Source organism: Rhipicephalus microplus, chromosome 1 (genome assembly GCF_043290135.1).
Source record: "Rhipicephalus microplus isolate Deutch F79 chromosome 1, USDA_Rmic, whole genome shotgun sequence".
Taxonomy (NCBI): domain Eukaryota; kingdom Metazoa; phylum Arthropoda; class Arachnida; order Ixodida; family Ixodidae; genus Rhipicephalus; species Rhipicephalus microplus.
This window is the reverse complement of record NC_134700.1, coordinates 9,358,604-9,375,193: the sequence shown is the minus strand read 5'-3', so window position 1 is coordinate 9,375,193 and position 16,590 is coordinate 9,358,604. Positions and strand designations below refer to the sequence as shown.

Below are 16,590 nucleotides of genomic sequence, written 5' to 3'. Positions count from 1 at the left end.
GAAAGAAGCAAATAAAATAAAGAATAATATTTTCGGTCCCACTGACAATCGAACCCGGGCCGTTCGCGTGGCAAACAGGTGCCCACCACAAAGCTACGATGTTGCTCGCGAGGGCTTTAGAAAAAAAAACTACATAAATGCCATGTAGTAGACGGAGTCTCCTTAACGCATTTTGTTCTGAAAAGACCGGGATAGTGCAGCAATCGCCGCTAAAGACACACAGGAACTTTTAAGCAGCTGTAAAAATGGACTACTACGTCCATCTAGCGGAAAACATATCATGCCTTTCCAGAGGGGTTGATACGCTAGATAAATTTGCTACCATTTGTGAGGGATTGTGAAACTCTTAATACCCTCCTCACGGCCGCCTAGATCGGTGCGCCCAGCGATCACGCGCGCCGATAGGCGGCAGTACTCTCCGAGATGGCAAGCGCGTGGCGTGGATCTTGGAGGCTACGCAACTCTTGCTTTAGATAAAAAAATCCATGAATTGTATTCTGGAAGCGCTGCGTTAGAGGGTCTCAATCAGTGCAGCGAAGGCGAACGAGCGCATCGAGGATGTATGGATGAATGGATGTATCTGGCTGTGCCCTTTAGATCGGGCGGTGGCTCATGCCACATAAAGTACTATCACTGTGTGTTTAGGGATTGAATTTCACTCGCGCCTCAATTGTAGCCACCAATTAGTTAGCCTCCTCCTGGTTATTTCTACCCATTTAAAGTCTATTGGGCCTTCACTGTCTCTAAACCACAAAGCTTTGAAAAATTTGGCACCATTATCTTCGACTATAGGTTGGAGCCTTTTACAGAACAATATCAAATGTTCAGCCGTTTCCTCCTCCTCTCCACACGCACTACATACCGTGTCTGTGCCTTCATATTTTGCTAGGTACGTCTAGGTCCGCCATACTCCTGTTCTAGCCTCGAAGAGCAAAGAAGTACCCTCAGAATTATCGTAGACCTTCTCTCTTGCTATTTCCCGCTTAATGGTTCGGTAGGTCTCCAGTGATGGTTTCGAAAGCATTCCCATCTTCCACATGTCCCTCTCTGTTTCCTTCACCTTCTTCTTAACCGATACTTCATTTTGGCTTGGTATTATGCTGTTGTCTAAATACTTGTCTGCCAATTTTCCAGTTTGTTTTCTCAATTTATTATCGGCATTCTTCATTTACAAGTAACTGAAAACTTTCCTAGCCCAACGCTCCTCCCCCATTTTTCTCAATCGCTCCTCAAGTTCTATCTCGCTGCTAGCTTCCCTGCACTCAAACGATCTCAATCCCATATCTCCCTGTACCCCCTGATTTGGGGTATTCCCGTGTGCTCCCAAAGCAAGTCAACCTATGTCACGTTGTTCAATTTCCAATATTGCTTGAACTTCTGATTTCATGCACAAGACCGCATTGACGAACGTCAAACCCGGGACCATGACATCTTTCCAAACCCTTCTAACACCGTCATACCTATTGTAGTTCCACAGTGCCCTAATTTTTGATTACAGCTGCATTCCTGGTGCCCCTAGTCATTACGTACATTTCGTGCTCTCTTAGATACTCAGCTCTGATATTTCTCCATACGCCCAAGTATTTGTATTTATCCACTATTTCTAGCGTGACATCCTGTATATAATGCACACTGCCTTTGTTATCTATAAAAATCATTATTGCCAATTTTTCACTGCTGAACTTCGCATTGAACCTATCGCCCTCATTACCGCAGATGTCTATCAATCCCTGCAGATCTTCCTTATTGTCGGCTAATAATACTATATTATCTGCATACATAAATGCTGTTAATGACTGTACAATGTGTTTTCCTTGCTTGGCAAAGGAGAGGCTGTATCCGAGTCGACTCCCCTCTAATTTGGCTTGTAGTACCCGGAGATACAGCATAAATAACAAAGGTGACGAGGGATATCCCCGTCGAAGCCCGCGTTGTATCTCTATATAGGTTCAGATACCTGTTCTTTCCATTTGATAACTACCTTGTTACCTTTATAGATACCCTTTAGAAGATTAGTTATTCCATCTTCCATATCTAGTGTGTCCAGTAATTTCCACAAGTCTTTTTGAATCATGCTATCGTAAGCTCCCCTGATATCTAGAAATGCTAGCCACAGGCACGTTAGACACGAGGCACGTTACACACGAGTGCCATCTGGCAGTTGTCTTCGAAAACGAAGGAAGGCGTGCACGCCCGCGGAGAAAGATGCGTGCTTGTCTTGTATGTGATAATAATGAAACGCAAAGCGACGGGGAGGTGCCACCACCATGTCGTCTTAGCTGAAACCCCTTTATCTTTGGAAATTAATGACATTCTCCTCCACGTGCGCGTTTCCGCTTCGATTCGCTTCGCCCGCTTGACATACGCGCGGCGCGCGGCGCCATTTTTTGCCGACGCTCCTGCGGGCACACCGCAGAAATCAATGGAGGCGGGTTATTTGCGGCAGCTTGCGTGCCACAGTAGTGCTCATTTTTTAGTGCTAATAAGAAAATTAAGAACCCAGAGGAAATCGCTTAATGAAGGGTTCGCTTCTTCCAAAGGTTGTATATTGGGAAATGCTAATTAAATAAAAGTTTTTATGGGGCGTCTGACGATGTTGGTGTTATTATGCCGCATGATTACATGCGGCACGTTTGCATATGATTTAGTTTCGCTTGTGGCATGTCCGTCTGCGTTGTTGGATTTTTTTTTCGTGCTTGTGTGCCAGCATACGACACAGGTACTTATAGCGTCATATATTGCAATGAATTCATGATGGTGGATTGTTTAGCCATGTCTTTGTCTCCTCGGCGTGAAAGTGGCTTTGCGCAGTGGTCTCCAAACTGAAGAAGGCTTTTTAGCAATGTCAATACGATTACGTGTCGCCAACAGTGACTCATCTACCACAATAACAGAAACAATAAAAATGATTATTTAGAACTGTGTTTCGACGTTTTCGTCAAAGAAACTAGTGATCGGGTTACTTCTGAGAGGAGCAACTTTGCACCAGAAATGTCTTCATAATCCGCGCGTCGAGAACGACAAAAAAATCCTATCCGAACTGACCGATCCCGGTCAGGAGTACCCACGTGACACTGGTATAAAAGATAAAACAGGTTCTGATTGGGGAATGGAAGACATGCTAATGCAGGCGTGACCAAAACGATTGCAGGCACAGTCTCCTGGAAAGCGGCTCACTGGCTATCACCATGCTATAGCTTTTTTTGGGTTGCGCATGTGTATTTATTTCTTTCTTTCAGTGGACTGCTTATCTTTCACATATAATTACTTTATTTATTTATTTAAACATACTGCAGACCAGCATTTTAGTCCAGGCAGGAGGGAAATGAGAAACATCAAATGATTTGTAACTGCTAAAAATAGTTGTATCCATACGTTAACATGGATTACATATCTGGGAAACAGCAACATAATTTTTAAAACATTTGAACCCTCTAGTCACCAAGTATGTAACATTCCAGCGATATAGCAAAATTGTCAACCGAAAAAATATCTCATGAGGCACTGAATTCAATTCATTAACTGTTCTGGGAAAATAACTGTACTTGTAAGCATTACTTCTTTCAAATATGGGTGCTAAAGATCAATCATGTTTGTGGCGGGCATTCCTAGTAGTGGCTGGCTGAACGCAAAAAAAAATTGCATTTAAGGCAACTTTCCCTGACGTAATTGTGTATTAAAACGTTAAACGATTCCACTTTTTGTTTCTAATAAAGGAATTCAGCATATTGATAACAACTCCTTTTTAAATCAATCGAAAAATAGCCGAGAAAAAAAACACAGCATGTCCATGAGGTGAATGATGACGAGAGGGGCGAAGCGTGTGGACGGGACGGGCGGATGGATGCACACACGGACGCATGAAAGAATGAACAGACTGATGAACGCTTTGTTTTACTCATCGTCATTAACTCCATAAATATGCTGTGACATCGTTTTTACTGACATCTAATGCAATGCAACTGGCTACAACTACGACGACACGGAACATACGCCCAAAAAAAAAAACATGTCTGTGTATGAGCAGGCCGAGACAATATTTCAAATGCAGCATTCACTTGCGGGTTCGAATCCCGGCTGCGGCGGCTGCATTTCCGATGAATTCGGAAATGTTGTAGGCCCGTGTGCTCAGATTTGAGTGCACGTTAAAGAACACCAGGAGGTCGAAATTTCCGGAGCCCTCCACTACGGCGTCTCTCATAATCATATGGTGGTTTTGAGACGTTAAACCCAACATATCGATCAATCAATCAATGGCGAATTTACCACAGTAGTAGGCCACTAGCGAGTAGCGAACGTTCGTGGTTGAACAGGACCGAATGTTTACCGTAGGTTTGCAAACATTACGCTATCCTGATTGCTTGCGCTGCATCATGCAGATGCTTCGTCTGCAGAACACAAGCATTTAACGTGCCATTAGGTGGCGCTTGTGCCACAGCCATGATCAGACTCCAACAGTGCGTAATTTGCTGCATTCGGATGTTGCAGGTTCCATGAGCACGATCGAAACAAGGATATCGAAACGTATACACGCGTACGCTTTTTGCAACGTCCAAGTTGTGAAAAAATTTTGGACAACAACGTCGTTAGAATGAAACCGGTAAAGTGCAGACGTTAGCGTGGACTGTAATTGTACCTGTATAATTCATTGCTCTAACCATTTCACTTCGCTGGTCGAGCTTGAGTGTATTGGTGGCATGCGGCGTTTTGTAATATTCACTGTGATTGGGCTACGTGCGATGCACAGGAGAAACTGTTTTTTTTATTCTAAGCTCGCTGATGGATATTATACAATAAATACAATCAAGGTGACTTACTAGCGTTAAAAACATTAACGCAAGACGGGACGGAAGTGCAACTCATTGCCCGTGAGCTAGCAGCTGATCGTTCATCATCGTTCTCGCTCTCAGCGCAACCACAAGCATTCAAGTTCAGTGAAAGATCCTCGACGCCAAGATGGTTTCTTTGAACATCACTGCTGAAAGTAATCTGAGAAATTTTCTCCGCTGTACGACTTCGATAGCGCCAACAACGCGTCATTGCACAACCCCAACATGGCATCACTCACTACATCTATTTGGGGGTGCGGAGAACATTTCGCTTCAATACCAGACAAGAAAGAAATCACTTGCAATGTACTGCCATCTATCAGTGAACGCCAAAAATGAGCGGTGTAGCGTAGGCCAAGGTTTAGAAGCGCAAATTGTGAGCCTATGCTACTTTCCACGTGCAATGAATGTATCGAATTCATACAAAAGCACTGACGAATGCTATACGCACGTGAAAGAAGCTGAGTTTCAACGGCAAAAGTTAGACGATGACATTTAAGTATAGAACGTGGCTGCAGAAAATTTCGCGAAGCTGATATATGTACTATGCGGGCTATAACTTAAAGCACGATTTTCGACGTATTTTCATGAAAACTTCGTCTCTCGCTAGAATAAATCAGAATTATCGTGTCATGGCTGGTCCGCTGTATTCACTGATGCACGCAACATACAAAGTCGTTTGTGTTCCCTTCTTGCTAACGTGTTAACACTGAGGCTAGCACTGCCGAACAAGGGAGTGTTGGGAGCTTCTGTCAACTGATCATCCTTGAGAGGAAGCTCCTGAATGCCGCTAGGCGGTGCGACAGTCTATGAACATTGCGAATAAAACAAAATGTGTGTTGAGGGTATTTAATGATCACAACGACCAGGTGGTCTCAATGCAGGGCGAATAAATACTGAGAATAAGTGAGTACAAGTACCTCGGTGTATGGGTAAATGAGGTAGATAGATATACGAAGCAACAGAAAAAAACATCGGCAGGAAAGAAAAAAAGAAATGCAGCGATAATGAAGCACACAGCGTTATGTGGAAACAATTGGTACAAAATGTGTCGAGGTCTGTGGAAAAGCGTAATGGGTTCAGGGCTTGCAATGGGGAACTCAGTGGTGTGCATGAAGTCAGAGGTAAAATCAGGAATGGACCTAAATCAAGGGACTGTGGGACGCCTCGCGTTGGGCGCTCACGGAAAGATGACGAATGAGACCGTAAAAGGGGATAAGGGATGGACAGAATTCAAAGTAGGGGAATCTCAGAGCAAAATGAGATTTGACGGGAGGCTTAGAAAAAATGAAAGGGAGTATATGGGCAGAGAACGTGTTCAGAAATTTGTATAGGATGAGCCTGAACAAAAAGTGGAGAAAAAGAACTAGCAGGCTCACTAGTAAAATATATGACTGGCAGTGTGCGTGCCATGGCAACAGGGAGCATTAAGCGAAAATTCAGAGAGGTGAAAAGGACTTATTGGATGACAGTGATGGGCAGGAAGGCCGAACCTCAGTACGTATACCCAAGAAAAAAAAAGATAAAGAGGGAGAGCTTCGATGAAAATTCGAGGGGAAGCGCTTTACTGTTGGAGGCGAGGTCGGGTTGCCTGAGAACGCGTAGTCATAGAGCGAGATTCAATACGAAAGAAGTACTATGTGCATGCTGTGGGGCAGTTAAAGAAACGATAGAAAATTCAAGTGATGAAGCGATTGAATGCGACTGAGGCGTACATGTGGGTACAAGCCTACATGAGACTTTGGGTTTCAGGGACAAAATGGAAAGCTGAACACGTCCGCGATAGAAGCAAGTAAGAGATGGTTAGATTATTAGTGGCAGAAAAGTACACATAAAGGACAGCAATCGTAGAAAAATGACGTCTTTCTGCCTGAAGAGGCAGAGAGATGGAACAGAAACTTATATATTTCTTTCTTATAATAAGATCAATTGCTCCGAAGCAGATAAGGCAATAGGCCAACATAAAAAAAAATATCTTTCCGCTTTTTTGCGAGCCTGGTGACACACATGTCACTGCCTCGTTATAAAGGGGACGCTCATTGCATTCGTCCGTTCGTCCATCCATCTGTCCATCCATCTATCCATCCATCCACTGTAGAGTTCGAAGTGTACAAGTCATTTTTAAGACAAAAGTGTTTTACGCCGAGATACACCATGGCTCCCCTGACGTACTTCCGTCACATATATGAAGTCGTAAACTTGCAAAAGTTGCAAGTAAAGTTGAAAAAGAAAAAAAAACAAGAAAAAGTACCACAGCTGGGCGTCAAACCAGCGTCAAACCAGCGATCCCACCCTTCTCACCACACGACGCTAACCAGTGCGTCACAGAACGACCCTTCTGAAGCCCGTTAAGGCGAGCCATTTATATACACCATGTACACCTGGCAGTCTTCAGAGCTCAGAAACATCACCGCGTTTTAGTAATCAGTAGCCAGATGGCACGACGAGCACGTGCACTCTAAAAGTCGTTGTGCCGTGCCAACCCTCAGCTCGCTGTGCGCGCGCGCCTGCACATGCCGTGATCAAAGTACCTAAAGCCGTTTTCTAGAGTGGTGGCTCACTCGCGCTTGCGTTTATCTCGTCATTCGGTTGCCTGGTACCTCTTGTGCTTCAACCGCAAGTTTGCTTCGAAGTTTCAGCAATAGACCTCTACCGGGGTACGTCACAGCATGACATCACCGGTACACGTGCAAGGCGGTGGTTGGCAAAACATTCTCGCCGGTGGCTGAGTGGGGTGCAGTCGCTTGGGGCATTTTTTTTTCTTTTTGAAAGCTTAATCTTCCATCTCACAGTGGCAACATTAGCTGTGGTATGTGTCAGAGAAAATATAGGTGTGTGATAGAGTGCTGGCTGGCTGTTTATCTCGGAGAAGTGAACACACGTGGCGGCCTCTGTGAGGAACAGCGGCATCGCCCTCGAAAATGTGCCGTGTTGACTGTGGCGTGTATTGTGCGTTGAAAGGCATTGATAAGAGTTTTAGCTTGTACGTATACTTCTTTACGTTAACGTTTTACCGGATACCGGTTCGCGTTTACCGTCTTACTGGAACGGATATCTTTCAACGTGTTAGCTCCTCATACGTAAACGTTCACGTACGTACGTAAACGCGTATACCTTTACGTTTTCGCGAACCGTAAATGGTGATACTAACTGCATATAAACTGCATTTAACCTACACATGATTGAATCTCTATTGTGGTGAAATCACGAGACGTTCTTTTATTGTGTGTGAGCGGCAGGTACAGCTGGGTTTAAATAAGGCCTCAAAATGGGCAGATGAAAACGGATTTCGACTTAACCCACAAAAAAGCACGTGTGTTTTGTTCTCTCGAAAGAGAGGCATGCACTCGGAACCTGACATTCAACTGAACGGGCAACGTCTGTCCGTCAAAGCCGAGCATAAATTCTTAGCCTTAATCTTTGACAACAAGTTGACCTTCGTACCCAACATAAAGTATTTAAAAACAAAATGTTTAAAAGCCTTGAATGTTATAAAAGTGTTGTCACGTACTACGTGGGGTAGTGACAGGAAATGCCTCATGAACCTGTATAGAAGCCTTATTCGCACCCGCTTAGATTGTGGGTCCATTGTTTATCAGTTTGCGACTCAAAGTGCTTTGAAGATGTTGGATCCCGTGCACCATTCGGGCATCTGCCTTTCTACGGGTGCTTTTCGCACCAGCCCCGTAGAAAGCCTTTACGTTGAGTCAAATGAGTGGTCGCTTCATCTGCAAAGAACCTACATGTCCTTTGTATATTTCCTTAAGGTGAAAGCAGACAAGAGGCACCCCTCATACTCTACTATTAATGACTTGTCGAGCTCCATTCTTTTTCAAAACAGGCCTTCAATGAGGCAGCCCTTCTCAGTTCGCCTGAAGGGTCTAGCTGAGGACACTGGAGTGTCACTCGAACACAGTTTAATGGCTCCTGTAGCATACCCGCCACCGTGGCAGTGGCAGACTATAGATTGTGATGTGTCTTTCCTAGAAGTTACTAAACATGCGCCTATTGCCCATATTCGAACATACTTCTTGGAACTTCAACACAAATACACACGTCCTGAGTTTTTTACAGATGCCTCTAAGTCTAATCCTCTGTGTCCTACGCTGCTGCTGGCCCTTCCTTTTCGGATGCTGGCCCTCTACATCCAGGCACAAGTATCTTCACAGCGGAAGCTTACGCGATACTTGTGGCAGCTAAACACATCAAACAATCACAAATACAAAAGCAGTAATTTATACAGACTCCCTCAGTGTGGTAACGGCTCTGCACAGTCTTAAAAAAAACCCTGTCCTCGTTTCACTTTACTCCATTTTATGCACACTCTACACACTCAACCAACATGTTGTAGTGTGCTGGGTGCCAGGGCACCGTGAGATTCAAGGCAACGTGAGGGCAAATCAGCTCGCTGCATCCGTCCACAAAAGCACTGCCCCTACACCCATATCAATTCCGGCCCTTGATCTTAAGCCGTCTCTCAAACGAAACCTCAGGGTATACTGGCAGAGCAAGTGGGATACACACACACAAAACAAACTACACGTTATTAAGCCACACCTTGGTCATTGGCTGCCCGTATCGAAATCGCGTCATACAGAGGTAATACTAACGAGACTCAGGATAGGAGACACATACACGACACACACATATCTTTTGTCTGGTGGCAATCCACCATTGTGTGACAGATGTGGTGAAGCATTGACAGTCCTTCACATGTTAATCCAGTGCTAACACTTAGAAACTCTAAGAAAACGACATTTACCATTACCCTACCGACAGCATATACCTTTACACCCTGCAATGTTCGTCGGTAGGGAACCACTTTTTAGTCATAAATCATTGTTAGCGTTTTTAAAAGAAATTCATAATTTTCATATCATATACCCGGGCATTCCGTAGCACGGCCTCTCTAGAGAGGTTTTTGCTGCGGAGGTTACACAAGAAAGCACTTGCCTCACGGCCCTTGGACGCAAGGGTATGAACGAGTGAGGCACTTGTGCTAATGCCATACAAATCCACCATCGTCTTATTATCACCAACTTTTGTCATCATTCACACCACACACATCTTTCACGGCATGGTCATCATTTTATTACTTGTATGTTCTTACCCGCCTTGTCGCGAGGAATTTTATGGCCCATATACAGCCGCTTATCACAATCATTGTCCATATTTTTAGTAAGATGAAATGGCGCTCTTTGGCCAACAAATGGCCCTTGCGCCAAAAAACACCATATATCATCATCATCTTTTATTGTGTACAGTATCCTCGTATGGGCAAAAAAGTAAAAAATACAAGGCTACTGCAACGATGGTGTCGACATCTTGTGACACTTCGTGCAACCAGTCATGAACACGTTGGCTTACGCGTAACGTTTTTGAGGCGAGAATGATTAAAAAGGTAACTCATTTGTAATAACGGCGCTGTGCGTTTTTTTTTTGCATCAGATGTACAATGCACGATGTTTCTGCAATAACAATTTTGTGATTACCTGGTTCACTATTGCCCCGCTAGGTAGCACCACCTATGCAGCTTCTCGGGAATTCGCACGTTTACGGCGTTTATGTACTAGACTATTCTAGCTTTGGTAATCTGGCTAAAACAACGTAATGGCCATTGGCGCTCGCACTTCGGCTACTTCTGCTTATAGCAACTCGACGGTTAGAGTCCCCGCAATGCGGATACCACGAGCTTTTACGAACGAAGGTGTATTTGCGAGATAAGGCTGGAAAGGTAAAGTCTATATGGCGGGAAACGTAAACTTCGAAACCCGATCCAGCGGGAAACGTAAAGCCTTACGTTCCGTAAAGACCCGCGCATGAGCAGATTCTATCCGGTATCCGGTAACACGGTAACGTAAAGAAGTATCAAGCTAAAACTTATTGATTCACCTTTACGGACGGTGAAACTAGGAATATTGTGCGTGGTGTGTGCAATGTGAATAACGCGATGCGTCCTGTTTGCGAAAACAATGGTATTCGTTGTGCGCCGGTTTCTGTAACCGGTTGTCGATGGAACTTCACGATCTGACATTTTAATCAAGATAAATATACATTTGACGCGATAATCTGCGATTGGGTACATCTCAGCTTGCGAACGCGCGGCGTGCAGAAAAATAAAAGTTCATGATTTTCGGGTGATATATACGACTACGCATGAGCTATAAGCATGTTGTACGATTGCCGAATCTGCATATATGCTTCACCACGGTTATAACTCGTATTACTAAATACCTGATACGTGTTATTAGAAGTAGCAGAGATTTTCGTTTCTTATCAACTTTGTACTTTTACGGCACGCTCCTTATGAAGTGACAATGCGCATTAGGAGTGTGTATCAGGCCTAAAGGAGCAATATGTATGTACGAAAGCACCTTATAGGTGTTAAATGCAGCAAGGTAAGTGTGCCAGATGATATTATATATTAATAAATGTAGGGTTTTACATCCCATGAATTTTCACTGGGTTATTGAAAAACGGAGCGGCAGAATGCTACTTTGATTTTCACGAGGATATGTTAACCTCAGCCTAACCCACGAAGCGTTTATTTTGTTTTATTATTCATCTCCGACCAGACTGGTGGGCATTGCGTGGGAATTGTATCCGTGACGTCGCGCACAGAAGCTCACAACATGCGTGCTGCTGCCAATGCTGTACCTCGTTTAAAACTGCATTGCACATGCCACGATGGGAATTGAATAAGTTTACATCCATACCATGCAAATATTTCTCCAAGTGCCAGTAACCGTGTACATTCAGAACGTTCGCGTTCGAAAAAGGTCAGGTTTTTTTTTTTTTTTATGGCTGCCATCTACGTAGCTGAAGCCCACTGCGTGCTAGTCGCGTCTCTCAGTACTCAAAACAAAGTTTGTCCATCCATCCAACTAGGACGAGGAAATTTCCACACTATGAGTAGTGACCCTTCCGCGGCCCCCTTCTTTCAAAAGCTGTGACATTTAACATAGCAACGCAGAAATTTCTGTCGAAGGAATGCAGACACTCAGCTCTGCTATGGAGAAAGATGCCGCCGGAGAAACATTCTTGCCAACCAGCAGCTGCTCCGAGAGAGGGTATGGGGGGCGGGGTGCCCACAGTGACGTCACACTGTTTACAAATAGGGAGAGGTCTATTATAGTGCGCACGACGGTAAGTTCGTTCGCAGAATAGCAGCGTTTACGAAAGGAGCACGCTGCTCACGCGCGAAGTAAGCATTTTGGAAGATGCTAATGCGTGCTCCTCCTGTCTATGTCGTTTCGTGCGCGCTTTCTGCTTGACGTGAGCGCTGCAAGTTTTCTAACTGCTTGGCGTTCTTTGCATGAGATTGCAATTTGTTACTGAAGCATTGATTCGGTCGCCCTTGTGGCGAAAGAACGTACAGTTACTGCTCAATTTCCTCTGCGGTGACACGTTTCAGTTTCGTGTTATACCGATTCCTGAAAAAAAAAACAGCGTTCTTCTTTTTCTTATTTTTTTAGATGAAACAGCGGAAACGATGAGAGACCCCACAAAAAAAAAAAGGTGCATGCAAGAGCGCTGACTTACAACAAAAGCTCACTTATATACCTGCGCAGGCGAAACGAAAAGAAAGAAAAGTGTCATTCAAAATTAAATGAAAATTGCATCCTAAAAACATGCTTATTGCGCCTTCAGCGAACCTGATAAATGCACAACTTTCTTTTCCGACATGACAACCTTTATGAGGTTGACTGCACGTGCAATGAGCATGTTTCTTTATAGTTCTGCTTTTCCACTTATCGCGGACTGTGACTTTTGTTTCTCGCTTCCTTTCACCTGCGCAGGTACATATTGCGTGGTTTGACAAATAAAGTTTTGTTGTAAGACAGACTTAGTGTATGTGTCCTCGTTTGCCTAGTCTCTCGTCTTTTTTTTTTTTGCCATTTCCTTTCAATATGTCGTACCAACATGCCCAAGCAATCACTTTAGGCCTTTTTTTTTGACAAGTGGCCTCAATAAAATAATGCGTTTTAACGCACCTTTTTTATTTTTAGCGCTATATTTCCTACCTGGTAAATGTCGGAGTGAGAATCGTCGTACGAACCAGCCAGAGACAAATTGGACTCGAAGAAGGCGCCAGGTGAGGCGGCGTCCAGGGTCTCGCTTCCAACAGGCGCACAGGTCTCCTCAGCCAGTTCGTCGAACGAGCTGCGGCGTGAGTCCGGCACAGTCAGATTCTCCTCGAGAAGAGAGACGAAGTCGATTCCAGCACGTTGCAGCTGCCAGTAACTTCCTAAAGCGAGCATCTTGCCCTGCACGTGAAAGACGCCCTCAGCATTCATTCGCGAATCTCCACCACGTTATCTTGCGACATCACATGTTCAACTACATGTTTAACTGTAATTGCTTTGCCGCAAAGAAGAAGCATTGAAAGTGATAGCCGAAATTGGGACTTCACGTGAAGAATTACAAGCAGATCGAATCGCGCCCCACGTTGCTCACACACGAATGACGCACGAAACGTACTCACAGGTACAGATGAACGCGAATAAGTGCCTCAGTTGTTGCTTACCAGTGTCTGAAAAGCGCGCCCTTTTCGCAAAGGGAGACTGCAGAGTGCCACTCCCTTCGTATGCCCGGTAACAACAGAATCGTTCCAGTGAAATCCCAAGGCGTACGATTTTTCCACCACGAGATAAACGTGCGCACGCGCGAGCTCACGCCCCTCCCCCACGCTCCACGGGGCAAAGTACGCGTGGGCGTCAACGCATGAGCGTGCGTCACTGCACCGTGTCGATCTGGCGATGCTAAAGCCCCTTGATCTAGAAAAGTAACGAAATTGTCCACGTGTGCGTTTCTTCCTAAATTCTCCCCCACCACCTTCGGCGCGTGCGGCACCCTGCCACATTTTTTGCCGGTGCTCCCTGCGGACGCGCCGCCGAATTCAATGGAGGCGTGTGATTTCGTGCCACTTGCGCGCTCCGGTAGTGTAGAGGGCTTAAAAAAAAGGTGGTCGTATGATAGAGAATACTGAAGTTAACGTTTATAGACGATTAGTTTCTTCTGAAAGCCGTGTAAATGTGGCGTGCTACATTAAAGGGGCACCACAACACTTTTTGAGCATGGTCAGAAAACGCCGCCGATCGGTAGTAGAGGCTCCTGAGAAGCAGCAAGTTAAATATTATAGCGCAGCACGCTGCCTGGAATCCACAATAAATTATCAGTCAGCTAATAATTTATTTCTTCTTTATCAAGAAATTATGACAGACGCTCAAAAATCGCACGTCGAAGGCGATCCATCAGCCATTGGCTAATTTGAACATGGCGCACTCAGTCGTTACAGCGATCGCTGTAACGCGTGCGCACACAAGCACGCGATCACGAGTGCACACACGAGCACGCGTGCGCACAAGATCACACAAAAAAAGCCGCGTTTTGAAAAAAAAACAAAGAAAAAGTTCTCAAGGTTCTGAAGCCCGCATGACATAATTTCTTTGCCCCTGACATCTCTCCCTGCTTAGCCTCCAGCTCTTTTTCCGGGACGAGAGGAGAACGCGATTGCAGCGTGCGACAGTCATTTGTAACTCCGCTTGTAAGGGCGGATTCTTAATACTATTTAGGCGCCAAATTCGGTAGACAATAAGCTTTTTAAATGAATCCATTCCATGGTTACTTGAAAAAATGTTTTTTGCCCCTTTGAAAGCAGCTTCATGAAGAGTTTCATGATTCAGTTTTTTTTTTCAGATGAAAACATGCTTTACGTTCACATTATATATAGCCTTGCTTGTGGCGACTGCAATGGACGTGAAAATGAGCAGGTAGCAGCAACCACTCCCAGTCAACTCGAAGTTCATATGTCTCGGTCAATTGGACTTCCTGTGCTTTACGGCAGGGTGGAGTAAAAAAATAATGTTTGAACTACGTTGCGTTTCAGTTTTTTTTCCAAATCGTTGCAAAATATGCGGCAAAGGTTGGTCTTCAATGAAATATCGCACCAATGCGTAGAAAGCAGCTGATCAATCAGACACGATATATAATTTCGTTTACAAAAAGACATAATAACACGCTCAAGCGCTAAAAATATTGGTAAAGAACTTCTCTAAATTATTACGTAACAGTCATATTACCACGTTCCTTTCCACAAGTTTTGTTATCACCCCGTTACACTACGTTCAGCGCAAACCACACCTAAGATGTTCGAAGTGCCTCGAGGTTGTAGTATGTCGTTTCGTTGAGATTAGGGCAGACTAATGAACATTACAGATTGTTCTGGAACATGCGTCATTAATAGCGATAACGCTAGAACATTGCATGCCAAGTGTATAAATGCCGACGCGTTTCGCCGCTTGTCAGTTGATCGATGGTTGACGCTGTGCTCACCGCTATCAGCGCCAGTGTCTTGCTGTAATCTGAATTTCCTTTTACGTAGCCACAAGTTAGGCCCAAATAGCTTATTATCCGAACTGCAGTCTGCTCCCTTCGTCCACGTCACGATCCCGTGACATCTGGCGGAAGTGCTGCTCCTTCCATGTACCGGGCGCCCCCGTCAATCCGTGATGCCAGCGCCACTCGTGAAGACATCGACGACAACCGCGAGCAGTGAACAAGTGCATGCAACAAGGTATACGGCCAGAGTTGGTGCTTCTACCTGAGAAGACGCGGCAGACGAAGACCCTGACCACGGCCGAAGCAACGATAACAGACCCTGTGCCGCCTGCACTGATTCTGCTCCGGCAACCAGGAGCCGCCGACCTTCTACGGTTCAGCCCATGAAGACCCAGAAAGTCGGCTGGAGGCATACGGCCGAGTGGACATTTTCAATGCTTGGACCAGCGAAGATAAGCTTCGTCACCCGTACCTCACCTTACAAGAAGGTGCTCGTACGTGATTCAAGAACTAGGAGGGAACCCTGACAACATGGGACACATTCCGTACAATGTTTCTCGCTCCGCTCACGAGCGTCATACGCAAGGAGATGGCCGTAATGCTGCTTGAAACCAGGTCACAGCTTCCATACGAAAACGTGACGCTTTTTTTGGAAGAGATGACCAAACTCTTCCGGCACGCCGACACCGATAAGCCTGAAGACAAAAAAGTTCGCTTCCTGATGCGAGGAGTAAATCAGGAGCTGTTCACGGGTCTGATGCAAAACTCACCGTGCACTGTCGAGGCATTCATCTACAAAGCTACAATGATTGAAAAAACGCTGGAGATGCGCACCCGACAATTCAATCGCCGCTCGACGCCAGAGTACGCAGAAACGCAACCACTCTGCTCCGACCTGAAAAAATGTAGCAGGCCGGTATGGGGTAACTGTCGCCTTTTCCGCGCCCGTAAAACTGGCTCAGCTGTGCCCGAGAATTGCTCGGGGGGTGGAGGCGAGCCAGCAGGGATGCCGCAAGAAACATGGCACGATGTACGGGAGAGAGAGAGAGAGAGATAAATAGAGAGGAAAGGCAGGGAGGTCAACCAAGCTTGGCACGGTTGGCTACCCTACACTTGGGGTGGGTGAAAAGGGGAATAATAGAACGAAAAGAGACAGAAAAGAAGAGGAGTAAGAAAGAGAAGCATAAATAGTCAGCAAATGTACGGGAAATGTGTCAAGGCGTTGTTTATGAGATTCCGTTATCTTGTGGCAACTCGTACATCTGGACTACCGGGTGCTGTATTAATGATTGGCTTAGGGAGCATAAATTAAATTTAATGAAGATGGCTTAGTGCATTTGCCTATGCATTGTAAATGCCTGCTGGTGTGTACCACGTTTTAACGAGGTTAAGATTGTAGGTAGAAGTAAGCATAAAACTG

The 16,590-nt window shown here is 45.1% G+C and overlaps 1 protein-coding gene across 6 annotated transcripts in view; it reads right to left on the bottom strand.

The window, feature by feature from the left end:
* The window catches only part of LOC119178190 (ATP-binding cassette sub-family C member 4), a 2,441,444-nt gene that overhangs the window by 1,069,426 nt on the left and 1,355,428 nt on the right, over window positions 1-16,590 (bottom strand). For all 6 annotated transcript variants that reach the window (XM_075869787.1, XM_075871012.1, XM_075871549.1 and 3 more), the window contains one exon: window positions 12,854-13,096. In XM_075869787.1, the coding sequence (XP_075725902.1) occupies window positions 12,854-13,096 (243 nt within the window). The remainder of the gene's footprint in view (window positions 1-12,853; window positions 13,097-16,590) is intronic.